Source organism: Macaca nemestrina, chromosome 12, assembly GCF_043159975.1.
Source record: "Macaca nemestrina isolate mMacNem1 chromosome 12, mMacNem.hap1, whole genome shotgun sequence".
Lineage (NCBI taxonomy): Eukaryota > Metazoa > Chordata > Mammalia > Primates > Cercopithecidae > Macaca > Macaca nemestrina.
This window is the reverse complement of record NC_092136.1, coordinates 7346663-7366723: the sequence shown is the minus strand read 5'-3', so window position 1 is coordinate 7366723 and position 20061 is coordinate 7346663. Positions and strand designations below refer to the sequence as shown.

At 55.5% G+C, this 20061-nt stretch overlaps 1 protein-coding gene across 3 annotated transcripts in view; it reads left to right on the top strand.

The window, feature by feature from the left end:
• The window catches only part of LOC105469663 (synaptotagmin 12), a 28270-nt gene extending 13811 nt beyond the window's left edge, over window positions 1-14459 (top strand). For all 3 annotated transcript variants that reach the window (XM_011721000.2, XM_011720999.2, XM_024789064.2), the window contains 5 exons: window positions 4011-4403; window positions 7538-7753; window positions 8494-8614; window positions 9658-9791; window positions 12153-14459. In XM_011721000.2, the coding sequence (XP_011719302.1) occupies window positions 4011-4403; window positions 7538-7753; window positions 8494-8614; window positions 9658-9791; window positions 12153-12326 (1038 nt within the window). In that variant the 3' untranslated portion in view covers window positions 12327-14459. The remainder of the gene's footprint in view (window positions 1-4010; window positions 4404-7537; window positions 7754-8493; window positions 8615-9657; window positions 9792-12152) is intronic.
• Window positions 14460-20061: the final 5602 nt, after the last annotated feature.

Here is a 20061-nt window from a genome sequence, read left to right as displayed (position 1 = left end):
CACTTAAGGTGTCTGGGGGGACTATCTCACATGCTGTTGGGGGAGTGTAAATTTGAAAAAACTTTTCCAGGCCTGGCGTGGTGGCTGACGTCTGTAATACCAGCACTTTGGGAGGCCGAGGTGGGTGGATCACCTGAGGGCAGGAGCTCAAGATCAGACTGGCCAACATGGTGAAACCCTGTCTCTACTAAAAATACAAAAATTAGCTGGGTGTGGTGACACATGCCTGTAATACCAGCTACTCGGGAGGCTGAGCACGAGAATCACTTGAACCTGGGAGGCAGAGGTTGCAGTGAGCCAAGATTGTGCCACTGCACTCCAGTCTGGTTGACAGAGCGAGACTCTGTCTCAAAAAAAACCCCGCTTTTCCAAAGAGCATTTCGGCAACGCTTGTCAAAAGCCTTCAAAGGGGCTGGGCGCAGTGGCTCACGCCTGTAATCCCAGCACTTTGGGAGGCCGAGACGGGCGGATCACGAGGTCAGGAGATCGAGACCATCCTGGCTAACATAGTGAAACCCCGTCTCTACTAAAAAAATACAAAAAACTAGCCGGGCGAGGTGGCGGGCGCCTGTAGTCCCAGCTACTCGGGAGGCTGAGGCAGGAGAATGGCGTAAACCCGGAAGGCGGAGCTTGCAGTGAGCTGAGATCACGCCACTGCACTCCAGTCTGGGCGACAGAGCGAGACTCCATCTCAAAAAAAAAAAAAAAAAAAGCCTTCAAAGGACTGACTGGGCGCGGCGGCTCACGCCTGTAATCCCAGCACTTTGAGAGGCTGAGACTGGTTGATCACCTGAGGTCGGGAGTTCGAGACCAGCCTGACCAACATGGAGAAACCCCGTCTCTACTAAAAGTACAAAATTGGCCGGACGTGGTGGCACATGCCTGTAATCCCAGTTACTTGGGAGGCTGAGGCAGGAGAATTGCTTGAACCCGGGAGGTAAAAGTTGCGGTGAGCTGAGATCATGCCATTGCACTCCAGCCTGGGCAACGAGAGCAAAACTCCGTCTCAAACAAAACAAAACAAAACAAAATTAGCTGGGCATGGTGGCAGGCGCCTGTAATCCCAGCTACTCAGGAGGCTGAGACACGAGAATTGCTTGAACCCAGGAGCCGAGATCGCGGCAGTGCACTCCAGCCTGGGCAACAGAGTGAGACTCCATCAAAAACAAAAACAAAAAACCTTCAAGGGACTGTGTCCTCTGAGCCAGGATTTTAAGAAAGCTATTCGATACTGCAGCATTTGTATTTCTGAAAAAGTAGAAACAACGTAAGTGTCCAACAGTGCGAAAGAGTGAATTAAATTATGATTATCTGCTCAATGGAAAATTGGGGAACCATGAAAATTATGGTAAGCAGCCAGGTGCAGTGTCTCATGTCTGTGATCCCAGCATTTTGGGTAGCCAAGGCAGAAGGATCTCTTGAGCCCAGGAGTTGGAGACCAGCCTGGGCAACAAAGCAAGATCTCATCTCTACCAATAAATAAATAAATAAATTAGCCAGATGTGGCTGGGCGCGGTGGCTCATGCCTGTAATCTGAGCACTTTGGGAAGCCGAGGCGAGCAGATCACCTGAGGTTGGGAGTTCGAGACCAGCCTGACCAACATGGAGAAAGGCCGTCTCTACTAAAAATACAAAAAATTAGCTGGGTGTGGTGGGGCATGCCTGTAGTTCCAGCTACTTGGGAGGCTGAGGCAGGAGAATCGCTTGAACCCAGGAGGTGGAGTTTGCAATGAGCTGAGCTCATGCCACTGCACTCCAGCCTAGGCAACACAGTGAGACACCATCTTAAAAAAAAAAAAAAAAAAACAGGCCGGGCGCGATGGCTGAAGCCTGTAATCCCAGCACTTTGGGAGGCCGAGACGGGCGGATCACGAGGTCAGGAGATCGAGACCATCCTGGCTAACACGGTGAAACCCCATCTCTACTAAAAAATACAAAAAACTAGCCGGGCGAGGTGGCGGGCACCTGTAGTCCCAGCTACTCGGGAGGCTGAGGCAGCTGAATGGCGTGAACCCCGGAGGCGGAACTTGCAGTGAGCTGAGATCCGGCCACTGCACTCCAGCCTGGGCGACAGAGCGAGACTCCGTCTCAAAATTTAAAAAAAAAAAAAAATAGCCAGGTGTAGTAGCTCACGCCTGTGGTCGCAGACACTTGGGAGAGTGAGGTGGGAGGATCGCTTGGGCCCAGTAGATTGAGGCTGTGGAGAGCTGTGATCGCACTCCACCCTAGGCAAGTGAGACCCTGTCTCAAAAAAAAAAAAAAAAAAATTATGGTAATGAAGGCATGGAAGATGTTTGTGGTATAAAAGGTTCTTGTTTTCTCAAATCCCAAGGTCAATTTAAGGAAAATAAAAATATTTATTTATTTATTTGTTTTTGAGCCGGAGTCTCACCCTGTCACCCAGGCTGGAGTGTAACGGCGTAATCTTGGCTTGCTGCAACCTCCGCCTCCTGGGTTCAAGCAGTTCTCCTGCCTCAGCCTCCTGAGTAGCTGAGATTACAGGCGCATGCCGCCACACCCAGCTAATTTTTGTAGTTTTAGTAGAGACAGGGTTTCACCATGTTGGCCAGGCTGGTCTTGAACTCCTGACCTCAGGCGATCTGCCACCTCAGCCTCCCAAAGTGCTGGTATTACAGGCGTGAGCCACCGTGACTGGCCAAGGGAAAAAAAAAATTAATATTTGGGTGAGCGTCACCCAACATGAAAGCTTCCTGTGTTGTAAAATTCCCTTGTGGCTGCTCCATCATCTCTTGAGTGGCTGGCTTCTGGTATTCTTACCCGTTCTTCTTCTGGGACACTTAGGGTGCTAGCTGTTTTTCCTTTTTCTAAACATCACTGCAATCGACAACTTGACGTATGGAATTCTGTCCCTACAAATAAACATGTTAAGAAAAAGTTGAGGGGCCAGGCGCGGTGGTTCACGCCTGTAATCTCAGCACTTTGGGAGGCCAAGGCAGGTGGATCATGAGGTCAGGAGTTCAAGACCAGCTTGGCCAACATAGTGAAACCCTGTCTCTACTAAAAATACAAAAATTAGCTGGGTGTGGTGGCGGGTGCCTGTAGTCCCAGCTACTTGGGAGGCTGAGGCAAGAGAATTGCTTGAACCCAGGAGGCAGAGGTTGCAGTGAGCCGAGATTGTGCCACTGCACTCCAGCCTGGGCAATGCAGCAAGACTTTGTCTCAATAAATAAATAAATAAATAAATAAATAAATAGTTGGCCAGGTGCAGTGACTCACGCCTGTAATCCCAGCACTTTGAGAGGCCGAGGCGGGCAGATTGCCTGAGGTCAAGAGTTTGAGACCAGCCTGGCCAACATGTAGACACCCCGTCTCTACTAAAAATACAAAATTAGCCAGACGTGGTGGTGCACACCTGTAATCCCAGGTCCTCAGGAGGCTGAGGCAGGAGAATTGCTTGAACCCAGGAGGTGGAGGTTGCAGTGAATCGAGATCGTGCCACTGCACTCTAGCCTGATGACAGAGTGAGACTCTGGCTCAAAAAAAAAAAAAAAGTCTCGTGTACCCCTAGGCTGGGCACAGTGGCTCAGGCCTGTAATCCCAGCACTTTGGGAGGCTGAGGTAGGTGGGCAGATCACCTGAGGTTGGGAGTTCGAGACCAGCCTGACCAACATGGAGAAACCCTGTCTCTACTAAAAATACAAAATTAGCCAAGCATGGTGGCGCATGCCTGTAATCCCAGCTACTCAGGAGGCTGAGGCAGGAGAATCACTTGAACCCTGGAGGGAGAGGTTGCAGTGAGTCAAGATCGCGCCATTGCACTCCAGCCTGGGCAACAAGAGTGAAACGCGGTCTCAAATAAATAAATAAATAAATAAGTGACATGAAATAATATTAAACAAGGACCTTCCTAGCTAAGGGATGCAGGGCTTCTGTGAAAGGGGAACTTGGAGATTCGAGAATGAACAGGACTTACTCATCTCTTTGACGTCTCCCAGTGACCCTGCCTATGGCCCCCATGATGCTCCCACATCCCTCTTTCTCATCCCCAGAGAGTGCCTGCCTGGAATGCCCAGCGGGCCAGCACGCGGGGATCATCCAGCCGCAAAGGCAGTCTCAGCATTGAGGACACTTTTGAGAGCATCAGTGAGCTGGGGCCTCTGGAGCTGATGGGCCGGGAGTTGGACCTAGCCCACTGTGGGACCCTCCGGAAGTCCCAGTCGGCCGACTCCCTGAACTCCATCTCCTCCGTGAGCAACACCTTTGGGCAGGACTTCACCCTGGGCCAGGTGGAGGTGAGCATGGAGTACGACGCTGCCTCCCACACCCTGCACGTGGCGGTGCTGCAGGGCAAGGACCTCCTGGAGCAGGAGGAGGCCAGCTTCGAGTCCTGCTTCATGCGCGTCAGCCTGCTGCCCGACGAGCAGATCGTGGGCATTTCCCGGGTAAGTGGGGCTTAGAGTGGGGCACAAGGGTGCTCTGGGCTCACTAGACGCCTCCCAGGCAGACAGGGCGGTGGGGCCCGGCAGGATCCCGGGAAGGCACTAGAGCGCAAATATGGATGCTGATCCTAGAGCTGAAGCTTCAGACGGTAGAGAAAGCTCCATACAGAGCCGGGAGGTGGGGGGCTCCACCTGAAGGCTCCCATTGTGTGGCGTTCTTAGCTCTCCTGCTAGGTGAATACAGAGTGTGGCAACTGTCCCTGTCCACATCTGCCCTGTGTCAACATGGGGTCCCAGCAGAAAAGGGATGACATGCTCAAGATGGCTAATTTGGGGAGAGCTTAATAACAGGACTGTCCAGGTACAGTGACTCATGCCTGTAATCCCAGCACTTTGGGAGGCCAAGGTGGGAGGATCGCTTGAGCCTAACCAGGAGTTGAAGGCCAGCCTAAGCAACACGGCAAAATTCCTTCTCTAACAAAAAAAAAAAAAAAAAATTTAGCTGGGTGTGGTAGTGCCAGCTAATGTATAGTCCCAGCTATTCAGGAGGCTGAGGTGGGAGGATCACTTGAGTCCAGGAGGTTGAGGCTGCAATAAGCCACGATTGCACCACTGCACTCTAGCCTGGGTGACAGAATGAGACCCTATCTCAAAAAATAAAAATAGGGGTGGGCGCAGTGGCTCACACCTGTAATCCCAGCCCCTTGGAAGGCTGAGGCAGGTGGATCACCTGAGGTCAGGTGTTTGAAACCAGCCTGGTCAACATGCTGAAACCCCATCTCTCCCAAAAATACAAAAATTAGCCAGGCATGGTGGTGCACACCTGTAATCCCAGCTATTTGGGTGGCTGAGGCAGGAGAATTGCTTGAACTCAGGAGGCGGAGGTTGCAGTGAGCCAAGATCATGCCACTGCACTCCAGCCTGGGCAACAAAGTGACTCCACCTCAAAATAATAAATAAATAAATAAAGTTTAAAAATGAAAATAACAAGAACGTTTAGAGTGGCGCAGATGGGTTGTGAGGCGACCTCAGGGATGGCATGGTACCCTGGAGGGGTGTAACAGGAGGGGCGGTCCCACTCTAGATCTGAAGGGATGAGGGGAAGGTGAGGTTACTGGGCCCAAGAGGATAGAGGGCCACCTTTTGTGGAAAGGGCTACCTTGGTGGGAGCTGCGCCCTTTGGCCAAGGGACATGGTCATCCCGCAGCAATACTACAGAGAAGGACCTCCCTCCCCCTCCAGTTTCCTTCTGGTGTCCTCCACTGGTTGACCTGACCAGAAGCCAAAGGCCAAGGGAATCTGTTGACACAGCCCATGGAGGTCAACTCTCAGGGCCAGAGCAGAGTGGGGAAGGGTGAAGAATAAAGCGTGAGGGGCAGGGAAGGCACCCAGTCCCTTAGGCTACCCTCCACACATCCCTGTACCTCACAGAGCCAAGCCAACAGAGCCACATCTGGGCTGAAGGATGGGGATGGCCTGTGACCAGAGTGCAAGGAGGGCGTGTTTAGGCAACACGTTGGGGTGGCCCAGCTTCTGAGAGTCAGTATAGTAGGCGATTAGGAGCAGGACCCTGGAGCCTGATTGCCTGGGTTCAAATCCTGGTTCCACCTCTTCCTAGCAGTATGACCTTGGGTAAGTCAGTTTAGCACCCCATGACTCAATTTCCCCATCTGTCAAATGGGCATCATGGTTATTGAGAAAGAGATGGGTTAACGTATGTGGAGTTCTTAGCCCAGCCCGGGTCAGTGCCCCATAGGTTGGCTCTCAGAACCGTGCAGAGCTCCTGTCGTGCCCAGCCATGTTGCCTGTGGTCTGGGCTGCCTAGAGGACTCTGGGTGGTTCAGGACGCATTCCTGGAGGAGGGTCATTGGCAGACAGCAGCCACCACAGCCTGATGTGTGCTGAGAACCTGGTTCACAGAGCCTAGCACAGCCATGATTCTCTCATTAGCCCCTGAGGCCAACAGGACGGATTGTTAGGGCATCTTACAGAGGAGGAAACTGAGGCTTGGGAAAGTGCTTTGCCCAAGACAACCCCAGTAAGGAAGCAGGAGGTCCGGGACTCGAACCCAGGGTTCCATCCTCCTCCACCCATGTGCGCACAAAGCACATGTTCAGAGAATGGCTGGTTGGGGAGCCCAGGCCCCCATGAGCAGGGGACAGCTGAGAGGCTAATTTAGCCGAAGGAGGGACAGGTGGAGCCAGATCATGACCAGCCTGAATGCCGAGGTCAGGAGGTCAGGAGGCCAGGTGGGCTTTATCCCTTGGAGGCCAGGAGCCCTTCAAAAGCAAGGGGTTGTGTAGGGAACGTGAGCACTGTGAGAAGAGCCTTTCCATGCCCAGGCAGTGACAGAAGAGTGTGGTCATGGTGGCTGGTGGCCCTGGGGGATTTATTCTGGGGAAGGCAGGCTTCCCAGCATAACAGCCTGGGCAATCCCACAGGGGGTGCTGCCCCCAGGCTAGGCAGCCCCTCAGCCTCAGGCAGGGTCCAAGGATGAGAACGCCTTTCTTTAAATATCGCCAGGCAGTGACTAAAGCATCCCCCCCCATTCCCCAGAGACAGTGCCCGCAATGCACCTTCCCGGGGGCCCGCCCACGACTTCCTGGGAGGAGGCCAGTGGCGCCCACCAGGCAGGACTGGGCTTGGAAACCGAGTTGGCCCAACCTCGCCTAGTCCTCCCTTCCATCCACCCATCCAGCCTACGGTGTTCAAACAGTCCTGGGCCAGGCTCTTCAGGAACCTGGGACATCAGTGGCTCGTGACTCCACAGACAACTGTCCCACTCCACTGCTTGCCTGGCCTAGGGCTAGACTCGAGCAGATGCAAGAAAGATGGAGACCACCTCCTCCAGGGCATCTGGAGGGTTCTGGGGTGCCACGGGCACTGAGGACAGAAATTAGTTGGGATCAGATTGTGGGAGCTTCAAACGCCAGGCCGCTAGATTGGCCACCACTGAGGAGAGGACAGGAGGCTTTTAAACCTTCAAGGCTGAGCCACCAAAGGAAAGATTGGCATTGAAGGTGTCATGACAACAGAGCGAGGACTCTAGCCTGGGCCTCTGGACTCCCTGTCCAGTGCTCTCTCCCTGCTGCGGCCTCTCAGGCCCCTAGCGCCCTCCATGGCCCTTTCTCCTGCAGATCCAGAGGAATGCCTACTCCATCTTCTTTGATGAGAAGTTCTCCATCCCCCTGGATCCCACAGCCCTGGAGCAGAAGAGCCTGCGGTTTTCTGTATTTGGCATCGATGAGGATGAGCGCAACGTCAGCACGGGGGTGGTGGAGCTGAAGCTTTCTGTGCTTGACCTCCCGCTGCAGCCCTTCAGCGGCTGGCTCTATTTACAGGACCAGAACAAGGTAAGTGACCCGCCCCGGCCTACTCGTCCGCCTCGGAAGAGCGCGCACACACATACACTTCCATTAAGGGACTCCATCATCCTCAGCAATGGCCCGAACCCCAACATCATTAGGAGAGCAGAGAAGAAGACCAGAGCCACATCTGAGGAAACCGCTTACTGCAGGCAAATTTCAGAAACATCCCAACCACTGTTTACAGCTCTTCTGCTGCTTTGCCACCAAAGCTTCAGAGGCTCTACCCCTACTGCGCTTCTGCTAGAGAAACATTCCTCTGGCCTTAGAGGGGATGATTTCAGACAGAGGCCAAGCTGCACTGTAGTTTTGTAATTGTAGGAATGTTCACAGAACATCATTGCTGTTTAAGCAAAGAATCGAATTCCATTCCACTTGGATCGCTGCGTATTACTACCGCAGAGTGTTTTCCTTGGCCTGCAATGACGGAACAAAACTACATTTGATAGCTACATTTGACAGGCCGCCTCTGGCCTTTGGTCCCAGGCAGGGCCCACACCCGGTGGAAGGGAGGGGTGGGACATGCTCCATGCAGTGGCGGGGGGTGGGTGGCTGTCCCTTTCTCCAGGCTGTCCCTGCCAGCCTGGAGCCCTGTGCTGAGGGGCCCCCGGTGCAGCCACTTCTCTGTGGAGAAGGAAGCCTCAGCCTTTCCCTGGCAACCAAGGCCTTCCCTGGACCCCTCAAGTCGGGTGGAGAGAAGCCCTCTGAGCCACCCATCTGTCCCCCAGGCCGCCGATGCTGTGGGGGAGATCCTGCTCTCCCTCAGCTACCTCCCCACAGCCGAGCGCCTCACCGTGGTCGTGGTTAAGGCCAAGAACCTCATCTGGACCAATGACAAGACCACAGCGGGTAAGGCCCAGCAGGCAACCCAGCTCCCCCATGTGGCTCAGTGGAAGCTGTGGCCCAGCTGCTGTGCTGTGGGCACCTGGAGGCATCAGCAAGTGTGGGACACAGTGCCAAGGTTCCCCTCAGCTTTGCTGAGCCCAGAAGTCGTGCAGATGGGTAGGGGGTGGCATGGGCACAATTAATCCAACAGGGGAAACATAAGATCCCTGGAGGGTGGCAGGGGCCCCTGTGAGGGCAGAGTGAAGGGGGTCAGAGTGATGGGGGGTCTGAGGGCAGGAGGCAGCACTCAGGGCTGGGGGCACTGGGCAGGGAACCAAGGTGGGCATCTGTTTTCTGGAACTGGAATTCATGATGGAGGCTCCATTCCCAGAGACAGGGCAGTACCCCAGACTCCAAAAAGGGACCAGGGCCATGGGGTTGAGGTGGGTGCCAGGCAGGACCTCATGCCTTAGGTCTGCAGGAGCCCCCAGTCCCTCAGTCCCTCTCAAAGCAGTGACCGTGGAGGCAGCTGTATTCTAGAGAACTGAAGACAGGGGGCTGGGGGAGCCTGATCTATTGGGAGTTGCAAGTCTTGGGACGGCGCGGGGGAGCGGGGGAGGGGCCAGCTCCAGGCAGGTGCAGCAAGGACACTCCGTGGGCAATAGGTGATGGGCAGACGGCAACTTGTTATTTCAGAGCCGCACACGGTTGAGTCAGGCTCTGCTGTGCGGGCGCCTGGTGACTCAGGGCTGACGTCTGCACTCGGGCCATTTATAGAAGGAACACGGTAGGGCTGCTGAGTTCCCCCCAGCATCCTAGGAGGGGAGCGCGTGGGCTGTGAGGCAGCTGCCTGAGCACAAAGCCCAGCCCTCACCTGACATGCTGTGTGAGCCTCAGTTTTCTCATCTGTGAAATGGGAAAAAAAATAAAGGACCAAGGGCGGGGCTGCAGGAGGTCACGGCAACAGCAAAGCATTGAGGAGTTTGGAGTCGGTGGGTGGAGCCAGACTGGGCAGGGCTGTGGTGAGTGAGTGTGACGCTGGCCCTCACTGCTGCACCTGCCCACAGACCCCTTCGTCAAGGTATACCTGCTGCAGGATGGGAGGAAGATGAGCAAAAAGAAGACAGCTGTGAAGAGGGATGACCCCAACCCGGTGTTCAACGAAGCCATGATCTTCTCAGTGCCAGCCATTGTGCTCCAGGTGAGGGGGGCTGGGGGACGGGAAGGGGCCAGGTCACCCCAGGGCTCTGGGGCTGCCACATCTCTCCACCTTCACTTCTCAGGGCCCCTGCAGGGGTAGCAGTTTGCCTCCAGCCATCACTTTCTAGCAGTTATTGAGTGCCACTGGGGCCAGCCCTAGGGTGGGTGCTGGGGACACAGGCACAGCTTTCTTGGTACTCACAAGGGACAGGCAGGAGAGTCCCTAATCCACTAAGAGTGTCCTAGACTCCCGCAGTCAGGTGAGAGGGCTTCCTGCAGGAGGGGATACCCAGCTCTGAGGGAGGACCATTCCTGGTGGAGGAATTGCAGAGGGCTAGAGAGGAGCCGGGGTGAGCCAGGCACCCACAGTTCCTGCTCTGAATCTCCCAGGCTCTATTTCAGGGTTCTGCTGAACTCCTCAAGTTCCCGTGGTCTTCAAAAGGTGACATGCTCCAGGGAGACCTCTCCCAGCAGAGACATCACAGACCACGGGTGGGAGCACTGCAGAGGTTAGGGCTCGGGCCCTGCTTGCATGCCTCGGAGGACGGGGCTCACACCACCTTCCGTCACTATCTCTAGCCCTCCTCCGCACTCCTGACAATGAGAAAGTCCTTTGTGCCTTGAGCCAAAACCTGCCTCCATAGCCCCAGGGCTATACAGAACCCGCCTAATCTCCCCCAACCCAGGGACCCCGCCTGTACGTAAAGGCCCAGAACTCTGCCTCGCTCTGAGTGTTCCTAACCCAGGCACATCCCAGCATCTCTGGCCCATCCTGGGTGTCGTAGCCTTCGCCTGCCACCGTCATGGGGCAGGCTGCCCGTGTGTCCTCTGCCTCCCCCTGGGTGGCATAGTGCCACTTCTCCACAGCCTCTAAAAGCGAGAGACTTCTGGGGACCATGTGGGAAGAGGGGGAGGAGAGAGATCGGGCTGGGTCTGAGTTTCAGCTCCCACTCTCATCTCAAGCACGGTCTCTCCTGTCCTCGGTTGTGAGTGCAACGTGGTGGTATCAGTAATAGCATGTTCTGACTGTGCGCAGGTTCTACACAGTTCACTCATTTTGTTTCCGAAACAGCCCTATGAGATAGAAACCAATTTTTTTTTTTGAGACGGAGTCTCACTCTGTCGCCCAAGCTGGAGTGCCATGGTGTCATCTCAGCTCACTGCAACCTCCGCCTCCTGGGTTCAAGCGATTTTCCTGCCTCAGCTTCCCGAGTAGCTGGGATTACAGGCACCTGCCACCACAGCCGGCTAATTTTTGTATTTTTAGTAGAGTTGGGGTTTCACCATGCTGGCCAGGCTGGTCTTGAACTCCCGACCTTAGGCGATCCGCCCACTTCGGCCTCCCAAAGTGCTGGGATTACAGGTGTGAGCCACTGCGCCCGGCCCCAATTTTTTTTTTTTTTTCCTTTGAGACAGAGTCTTGCTCTGTCACCCAGGCTGGAGTGCAGTGGCATGATCTCGGCTCACTGCAACCTCCGCTTCCCAGTTTCAAGTGATTCTCCTGCCTCAGCCTCCCAAGTAGCTGGGATTACAGGCAAGCACCATGATGCCCAGCTAATTTTTGTATTTTTGGTAGACACAGGGTTTTACCATGTTGGCCAGGCTGGCCTCGAACTCCCGACTTCAGGTGATCTGCCTGCCTTGGCCTCCCAAAGTGGTAGGATTACAGATGTGAGCCACCGCGCCCGACCAGAACAAATATTATCATCACCATTTCACAGATGGAGAGGCTGAGGTAGCAAGAGCCCAAGTCACTGCCCAAGGTCACACAGCAAGGAAGTGGAGGCCAGGCATGGTGGCTCACGCCTGTAATCCCAGCACTTTGGGAGGCTGAGGTGGGTGATCACCTGAGGTCAGGAGTTCAAGACCAGTCTGGCCAACATGGTGAAACCCCATCTCTACTGAAAATACAAAAATTAGCCAGGCATGATGGAAGGCGCCTGTAATCCCAGCTACTTGGGAGGCTGAAGCAGGAGAATCGGTTGAACCTGGGAGGCAGAGGTTGCAGTGAGCCAAGATCGTGCCCCTGTACTCCAGCCTGAGCAACAGAATGAGACTGTCTCAAAAAAAAAAAAAAAAAAAAAAGGAGGAGGGGGAAGTGGGGAGGCCAGCATTTGAACCCTGGCAGGCAGGTGCTGCCGCTGTGGAGGGAGGCAGCAAGAGAAGCCTGAGGGCCTAGTTCAAACTCTTGCCTGCCATTTATTTGCTGAGTGACCTGGGGCAAGTCTCCTCACCTCTTAGATCAGAAGTGAGGATTCAGGGAGCCCCCACTGGGGCCTGACATTTGTAGCCTTGAACCCAGGAGCCAAGAAGTGCCTCTGACTGCTCCTGGTCCTCAGCACCCATGTTGCCTCTTCCTCAGGACCTGTCTCTCCGCGTGACGGTGGCTGAGAGCAGCAGCGACGGCCGTGGGGACAACGTGGGCCATGTCATCATTGGGCCATCAGCCAGTGGCATGGGAACCACACATTGGAACCAGATGTTGACCACGCTGCGCAGGCCTGTGTCCATGTGGCACGCTGTCCGGCGAAACTAGCAACCAGGGCGGGCCAGGTGGGCAATGGAGCTGCTGGAGCCTGGTACCCACTCGGCTCTGTCTGATGCCCTCTCCATAGCCCAGCTGGAGCCGTGAACACTGGGGTCCCCTGGCAGAGTCCTCATGAGCCATCCTGGTCTCTCTGTCCAGATTGCAGCAGAGGAGTGGGCGTGGCTTTGTGTCCAGGGCCCCAGGGTCTTCTCCTGCTGAGGACCAGCTGTGGCTGGGCCAGGACAGAGGGAGGGCGCTGGGCACTGGATAGCTGTGCTCCATCTCAACCTCCCTTAACCCTGCTCCTCCGGGGAGGCCAGCTGCCAAGCCGGGCTATATTCTGGAACCCAGCGAATCTTGGGGGCCAGGCACTGTGCTAGGCACCAGCAGGAGTAACACGAACAAACCTGGCCCTTAGGACATCAGGAAGACAAGCTCCCCTGCCCCTGAGGATCTGCTCAGTGCTGATGGCAGCCCAGCTGTGTGGACTCAGGGGCTCTGAGGGCTGGGGAAACAGGAAGTATCTCTTTGACAAGGTAGGAGCTGCACTTGGAGGGGCAGGGAAAGAACTGAGCATGTTGCAGGCAGCGGGCCCAGCCTGAGCTATGGCAGGATGTGAACTTCCCATCACAAATGCAGCCCTCAGCCCACTGCAGTGGATACAAGGAAGGGCCTCTCTCAGGGCCAGAGAAGAGACCAAGAGACCAAGAGACCAAAAGACCAGGCCCAGGCGGAAGACTGCTGGCCACGTGGAACACTGGCTCCAGAGTTATTCTCTGTGAAATCTACTCCCCGGACCTCAAACATGGCAAGAACCAGAGGTCCAAAGAGGCCCAGACACAGGTTGTTGTGCTCAGTCCTGCGCAAACCAGGCCCGGGCTCTGCAAGCATTTGATGCCCTTCCAGGTCCACTGGGAGAAAGACGCCTCAGGCAGGTCTCAGCCTGGGAGGTGGCAGGGGTGGGGCAGAGAGAATACTGGCTGCAGAGGTCTTGGTGGGCTGCAGGTGCCTGGGAAGATGTGGTGGACAAGGAGGCTCTCGGGCTGGACCTTGGAGGGGTGGCAGCGGAAGGACAGCCCAGGTGGCTGAGGCCTGATGGGAAGCCAGGAGAGGCCAGGGTGGAAGGGTGGTTTGAGGGACGCCAGGATAAGACTGAATGCCAGGCTAGGAAGGAGATGGCTCTCAATCACAGGGCGGGGGTGCCCCCGACACGGGGTCTCCTAGCTTCTAGTTCCCGAGAAGCGAAATCTTAGAGGGGGATTCTTGGGCAAGTAGTTTCTTGCGGGTGAGTGCTCCAAGAGAAACTTACCAGAGCCAGAAAGGGAGCTGAGGCTGGAGGGAGGAAGACAAGCAAGTGTGGCTTCAAGATCATTGCCTTGGCCTTACTGCTGTGGGGGCAGGGGCCTGGGCTGTGAGAGGCACCCTGGGGCTCCCACCCAGAAGCAGAGGGGCTGGGCTGTTGCACCTTTACTGGCATCAGTCTTTGGTTACCCCCCAGCTCCAGTGGGAGGAGAGCAGGCAGAGCTTATCGTCCCCAGCCTGGCGTCCCACAGTCCCAGGAAGCCGCTTCTTGCCTTCATGGCTGAGTGCTGGGAAGGTCTGAGCTCACCCAGGCCAGCAGGTGGGGTATCATCTGCTCGGTAGGGCCACCCACAGGTGACAGCATGGACCTTAAGGCTGGCTGCCCCTGTTCCTTGGTCCATAACTGGTGAGCTATGGCGACCCAGGCCAACCAGTTATCCCCAGTGATGTGGGGGGAGGAGGGGCTGGAACAGGGGCCCAGGGAACTGGAGGCAGGATGGTGGCTTTCCCCACCTGACACAGCCATGGCCCAGGCCCAAGGCCAGGCTGTCTACCCTGTGGCCACAGCAGGAGGTCAGCCCAGGGCCAGGAAACACAAGGCTGGATAAGGCTTTGTAGCCTGGGATACCCCAACTCTCTCTGACCCAGTGGCTGTGCAGTGCAGGCCACTGACCCCCCTGCCCTCTCCCTACTCTCCCTCCCCCTGACTGCATGACATGTTAACTGTGTGCCCAGGATGGCCGTGGTGGGGACGGGGTATGCCGACTGGAATGATTCTAGAACCAAAATAAAGCTGGGGTGGGAAGAGGGGGCTTCCAGGGAGCCCTGCTCGGCCCTGAATCACCTTCGTCTCTTCTCTAGGAATCAGGGACTCAGGCATCCTATGGGTTACTGTGCACCCTCCTTCCTGCTACTGGGTGCCCAGAGGGGAGTGAGCCCCATGTCTGCTGAGGAGACCATTACAGGGACCAATGCAGGCTGGGCATGGTGGCTCACACCTGTAATTCCAGTACTTTAGGAGGCTAAGGTGGGTGGATCACTTGAGGTCAGGAGTTCGAGACCAGCCTGGCCAACATGGCGAAACCCCATCTCTACTAAAAATACAAAAATTAGCCAGGTGTCGTGGCACGTGCCTGTAATCTCAGCTACTCGGGAGGCTGAGGCAGAAGAACTGCTTGAACCTGGGAGGCAGGGGCTGCAGTGAGCTGAAATCGCGCCACTGCACTCCAGCCTGGGCAACAGAGCAAGACTCAAAAAAAAAAGGTCTTTAAAAAAAAAAAAAAAAAAAAAACAAGGAAAGACCAATGCATCAGACTCCTTGGGAAGCTCAGAGGAGCCACTGAGCCAGCTCTGGCAGGAGAGAGTAGGATGACAGGGAGTATTAAGGAAGGCTTCCTGGTGGTGACACCCAGCTGAGGCTTCAGGGCCAGAAGGAGGAGATCAGGTAGACATGGCAGGAGAAGCATTCCTGGCAGGGAACCGCATATTCAAAAGGGCACGAGGGAGCAAAAACTTGGCCAGTGTATCCATTTGGCCAGAACAAAGTGAGGGGGGTGGGAAGAAGGAAGCCAAGGGGGAGGCCTGAAGGGGAGAAAGGCCTTCCACATTCAGCAAATGCTGGTGTTCAGCCCGCAACACTTCAGAGTAGATGCTGCTGCCATCCCCTTTTTTGCAGATGTGGAAAAGAGCTCAGAGAAGTTAGGTAACTAGCCCAAGACCACACAGCCACAGAGCTGGGACTCAAGCTCAGCCTGTCTAGTTACAGAGCCAGTGCTCTGAATCACTCAGCAACAGCGCCCCCTTCCCCAGCTCCTCGAAGGTAGTGCTGAGGGCATAAGAGAAACCCCCCTGGGTCCCCGGCTGCTGGCTTCCCCTCCTCACCCCTGGAAGATCACAAGCGTGGGACATTCAGCATGGATAGGGATGAGCTGATGGAGAACTCCCAGCAGCTGCCGGGAGGCCTGTCCACCGCAGGGACTGACTCTGAAGAGCTTCTGAGGCAACCAATGAGATGGGCTGTGGCAGGAGCCTGTAAGGGGTCAGAGACCAGGGAGGGCTTCCTGGAGGAGGTAGAAGCATGAGAGCTGGCCTTGCAGCAGGGGGACTGTACACATGGAGGAGGGAGGGGGTCTCAAACTGCCTGAGCAAAGGTGTCACAGTGTGTGGGGAGACACAGTGTGTGGGGAGACACAGTGTGTGGGGAGACACAGTGTGTGGGGAGACACAGTGTGTGGGGAGACACAGTGTGTGGGGAGACACAGCTGGGCTGAGAGGCCAGGTGGGGTTGGGCTGTGGAGGCTGTGCGTCCAAGCTCAGGGAGAAGCTCCTTGTCCTGCTGGCAGTGGGGAGCCATGGTGGAGTCTTGAGCAGGAGCAGGTCCGAAGGAGGGAGGGGTCACTCTAAGAAGCTTTGGGGGTGACACGGAGGGACATCAGTGAATGTTACCCTCACCGGTGAGTGGTAGGAGGGGCAGGCAGGAGGCCTCTGAGCTGCCTTTAGGTTTGGGTTCATTCAGCAGGACTCAAACCAAGGTGCCTTCCTGGAGAGAAGCCAGGACAGCCCAGGCTCTGAGAAGCTGTCTTGCCTTCTTCTCCTCTCTTGTAATCTTCCCAACCTGTTTCCCTCCTTTCTCGGGCCACCCCACCTCCAGGGTCACATCCCTCCCTGCCCCTTCATCTCCCCTCTTCCAGCCCCAGCCCTGGGCCCGTGGACATGCCTCCAGGGTCCCAGGCCCCCTCTGTCTGGGAGCCCCATCGAAGAGGACAGGTGTGGAGGTCTCTGACCTGCCCAGCAGCATTGCCTGGGCCAGGCCTGCATGTGGGAGAAGCAGGGCAAGTCACTGCATCACGGTCAGCAGCAGCTCCACGGTCAGCAGCAGCAAACTCCAAACTTCCCTTCCTCTCTCCCATCTGTCTGTGCCTGCAGACCCCCAAAGGGACCAATCAAAAAGCTAAATAAGCACCAAGATGGGGCCACCAGACTTCCTCTCTCTCCACCACGCCCACCCTATTATCAGCCCTCGCGTCCCACCCTGAAAGATCAATAATGATTTGGCAGGGAGAGGAAGCTGGGGCAGGAGAGCACGTCCCCGTGGCCTGGGGCCCCAGTTAGATGGCAGCCAGGCTGGAGCTGTCTGGGCAGGCTAGACAAAAGGAAACCTGGGAGCACAGGCCCTCTGGGTTCCACCTGGCGTAAAGCTGAGTCTGTTACTCACTTGCTGTGTAAGTTCCTTCCCTTCTCAGGCCTCAGTTTCCCCATTTGAAGAATGGGGGTGTTGGATAAGATGGCCTCTAAAGAGCCCTGTACCTCTGACCTTTGGAGATTCTGTGTGTATGGACTCTGGAGCCCAAGGGCCTGGGCCCAAATCCCAGCTCCTCTGCTTACCATCTGTGGGACCTTGGGCAAATTATCCGATCTCTTTGGGCCTCAGTTTCCTTACTTACTTGTCAAAGGAGGATAAGAATTGAACATACTTCATAGGATGGCATGAAATGACACTTGCCAAATGTCCGGCACAGGTAGGTGCTCAGTAAATGTGAGGTCAAGGCTTTGGGTGGAGGAGTTCAGGCTGAGGGCAAGGGCTCTTGGGATCCCATATTTCAGATGAAAGAAAGTGGGCCAAGGCTGGGCGCAGTGGCTCACATCTATAATCCCAGCACTTTGGGAGGCCAAGGCGAGTGGATCACCTGAGTTCAGGAGTTTGAGACCAGCCTGGCCAACATGGTGAAACCCCGTCTCTACTAAAAATACAAAAATTAACTGGGCGTGGTGGCAGGTGCCTCTAATCCCAGCTACTCGGGAGGCTAAGACAGGAGAATCGCTTGAACCTGGGAGGTGGAGGTTGCAGTGAGCTGAGATCGCGTCACTGCACTCCATCCTGGGCAAGACTCCATATGGGAAAAAAAAAAAAAAACATAAGAGAGCAGAGGACAGGGGATGCATGCAGAACTAAGGACTTCGGGAGCCACACACCAGGGCCCCGTGCACCCTGCCAAGCCACTCCAAGGGGAAAGACTGTATCTCTCCCCTTCACTCAGCCATCCACAAACATCCCACACACCCAAGTCCAGAACCCCAAGCAGGGAGGCAGCCCCTGGTGATGACTGCGCAGGGAGCTGAGCAACCACATGAGGGCAGTGGAGACGTGATCAGGACCGCACAGGATTTGGCCTTAGGATGGGGGTGGGCTGTGAGAAAATGGGGACAGGGGTGAGGCCAGGGGGCCTTGGAGTAGGCAGAGGCTGGAGAGTGGTCACCTGTCCACACATTCCCCATTCATGTCACTGTGGTATTCGTCATCAATGCAAGCATTTGTTCTTTTATTCATTTCTTCACTTTGTTTCTTCTTGTAAGTCAGCCCCTCTTCCGTCCATCCTTCCTTCTTTCCTTCCTCTCTTCCTCACTCTGCTCTTCTCCTCCTTGTCCTTTTGGTTTGTCTGGCCAGGCGATCAACTGGACATACCGTCCTAAGCCACAGCTGGGTGCCAGCCCGAGAGAGGCACTCCTCTAGGGGGTACAAGTGAGCCTTGACTCTTGCCCTTGAAGGGTTCAGGGCAGCAGGCCACGGTGCTGGGCTCCCCACAGATCTGGGCCTGGGGTTGGTGGGGCCTAAAAGGGCCTAAGTCACCCACAGGTTGCAAGTCCTGAGAAGCCTCAGTAAACACTAAAAACAGTAAACAGTACCCTGGCCAGGCAGACTGTGTGACCTGGTCCACCACTCATTAAAAATAAATTCCAGGAAAACAGTACAGTCCCAGGTCCAGCAATGTCTGAGATTCAGGGACATTCCCTGCCGACTAGAGCCAATTTCTGTGGCCTGGTGACTAAGTTCCCTCTTGCAAGAGCGTAAGCATAGTGGGGGGTGGGGGGCTCAGGGGCGGTGAAGCTGGGGCAGATCGAATCCTGGCTGTGTCCTGCTGGCCTAAGACACCCCTCTGCCTCTCTCAGAGGTTCAGTTCCCAAATCTGTAAAATGAGGGGAAGCAGGTCATCTGCTTGGTTGACGTCATGGTCTGAGAGCTGAACAAAATTGCAATTGCACAGATGAGGTGTGATGGAGGGAGACAGCCTGGCTTTGGGGTCACACCTGGATCCAAATTCTAGTTCAGCCTCTTACTAGTTGTGGATCTTAGTCAACAACTTAGCCTCTCTGGGTCTCAGGCTCCTCATCTGTGAAATGGAGCTAAGAGTCCCTACCTCCTAGGGAACAGTGCCTACACGTGGCTTGCAATCCATTAATGGGTGCTGTTATTATTAGGAAATGTTCAGTGAAACTGTACAGCATGACAGACATCAAGTGTGTCATTACAGAGATTATCCCTATAGCAACCAAGGCCAAACGCCTCTGCCTGACTCTCGACTCCCTCCACCCCCAGTCTGGCCCCACCTGCCTTCCAGCCTTGCCACCCAAGGCCTGATGACAGCAGCAATGGGGAGGATGACGCTGACAGCTGATCCGAGGGGGTGGGGCCCCTCTCACCACTCCTTGGGGCGGGGAGCCCTGCTCAGGAGCTACCTGCCCAGCCCGGTGTCAAGTCACTGCCCAGCCCTATGGCAGTTTCGGGGAGGAAGGGGCACCTGGAAGGCAGAGCTGTCCTGGGGAGGCTCCTTCCCTCCAAGTGGGGCTCCATCCAGCCTGTGGACCACAGCCTGGAGCCAGGCAGAGGAGTCAAGGAGCTGGACTCTGCTTCTCCACGTAGTGACTCTTGCCCTGGCTGCCTCTTTAGACCACAGTAAGTTTAAAGGAGGTTGAAGGTGCATTTTCACGTGCCTGACTTGGAACTCCATAAGGGGTGATGTCATGACCAGCATAAATTGGGGGTAACCTAATGATGTCTGCCCCCTATTCTTTTAAGTTTCAATATAAACACTCAGTTCAAGATCTGGGAAGACCCTTGTGCCCAATTTTTTTTTTTTTTTTTTCGAGACGGAGTCTCACTCTGTCGCCCAGGCTGGAGTGCAGTGGCCGGATCTCAGCTCACTGCAAGCTCCGCCTCCCGGGTTCACGCCATTCTCCTGCCTCAGCCTCCCGAGTAGCTGGGACTACAGGCGCTCGCCACCTCGCCCGGCTAGTTTTTTGTATTTTTTAGTAGAGACGGGGTTTCACCGGGTTAGCCAGGATGGTCTCGATCTCCTGACCTTGTGATCCGCCCATCTCGGCCTCCCAAAGCCTTGTGCCCATTTTTAAAAGATTTCAACTCTGGCCATTAGGAGAAGTGGAGGGATTAGGTGACAATGAGTTCCCAGTCCAATGCTGGATTTACTGCTGGCATCCAAAGTGCCCCACTGGGCAAGCACCAGCTCCTCTTGCTGCACCACTGTGCAAGGGAGACTCACCCTCTGCGGGGGCGGGGGGGCAGCATTCTGCTCCGGCCTCCACAGCCTCGCCCCTGCTGCTCTCTCCTGTGGAACACCTTCTCCCTCCCCCATCTGACTGTGTCTCA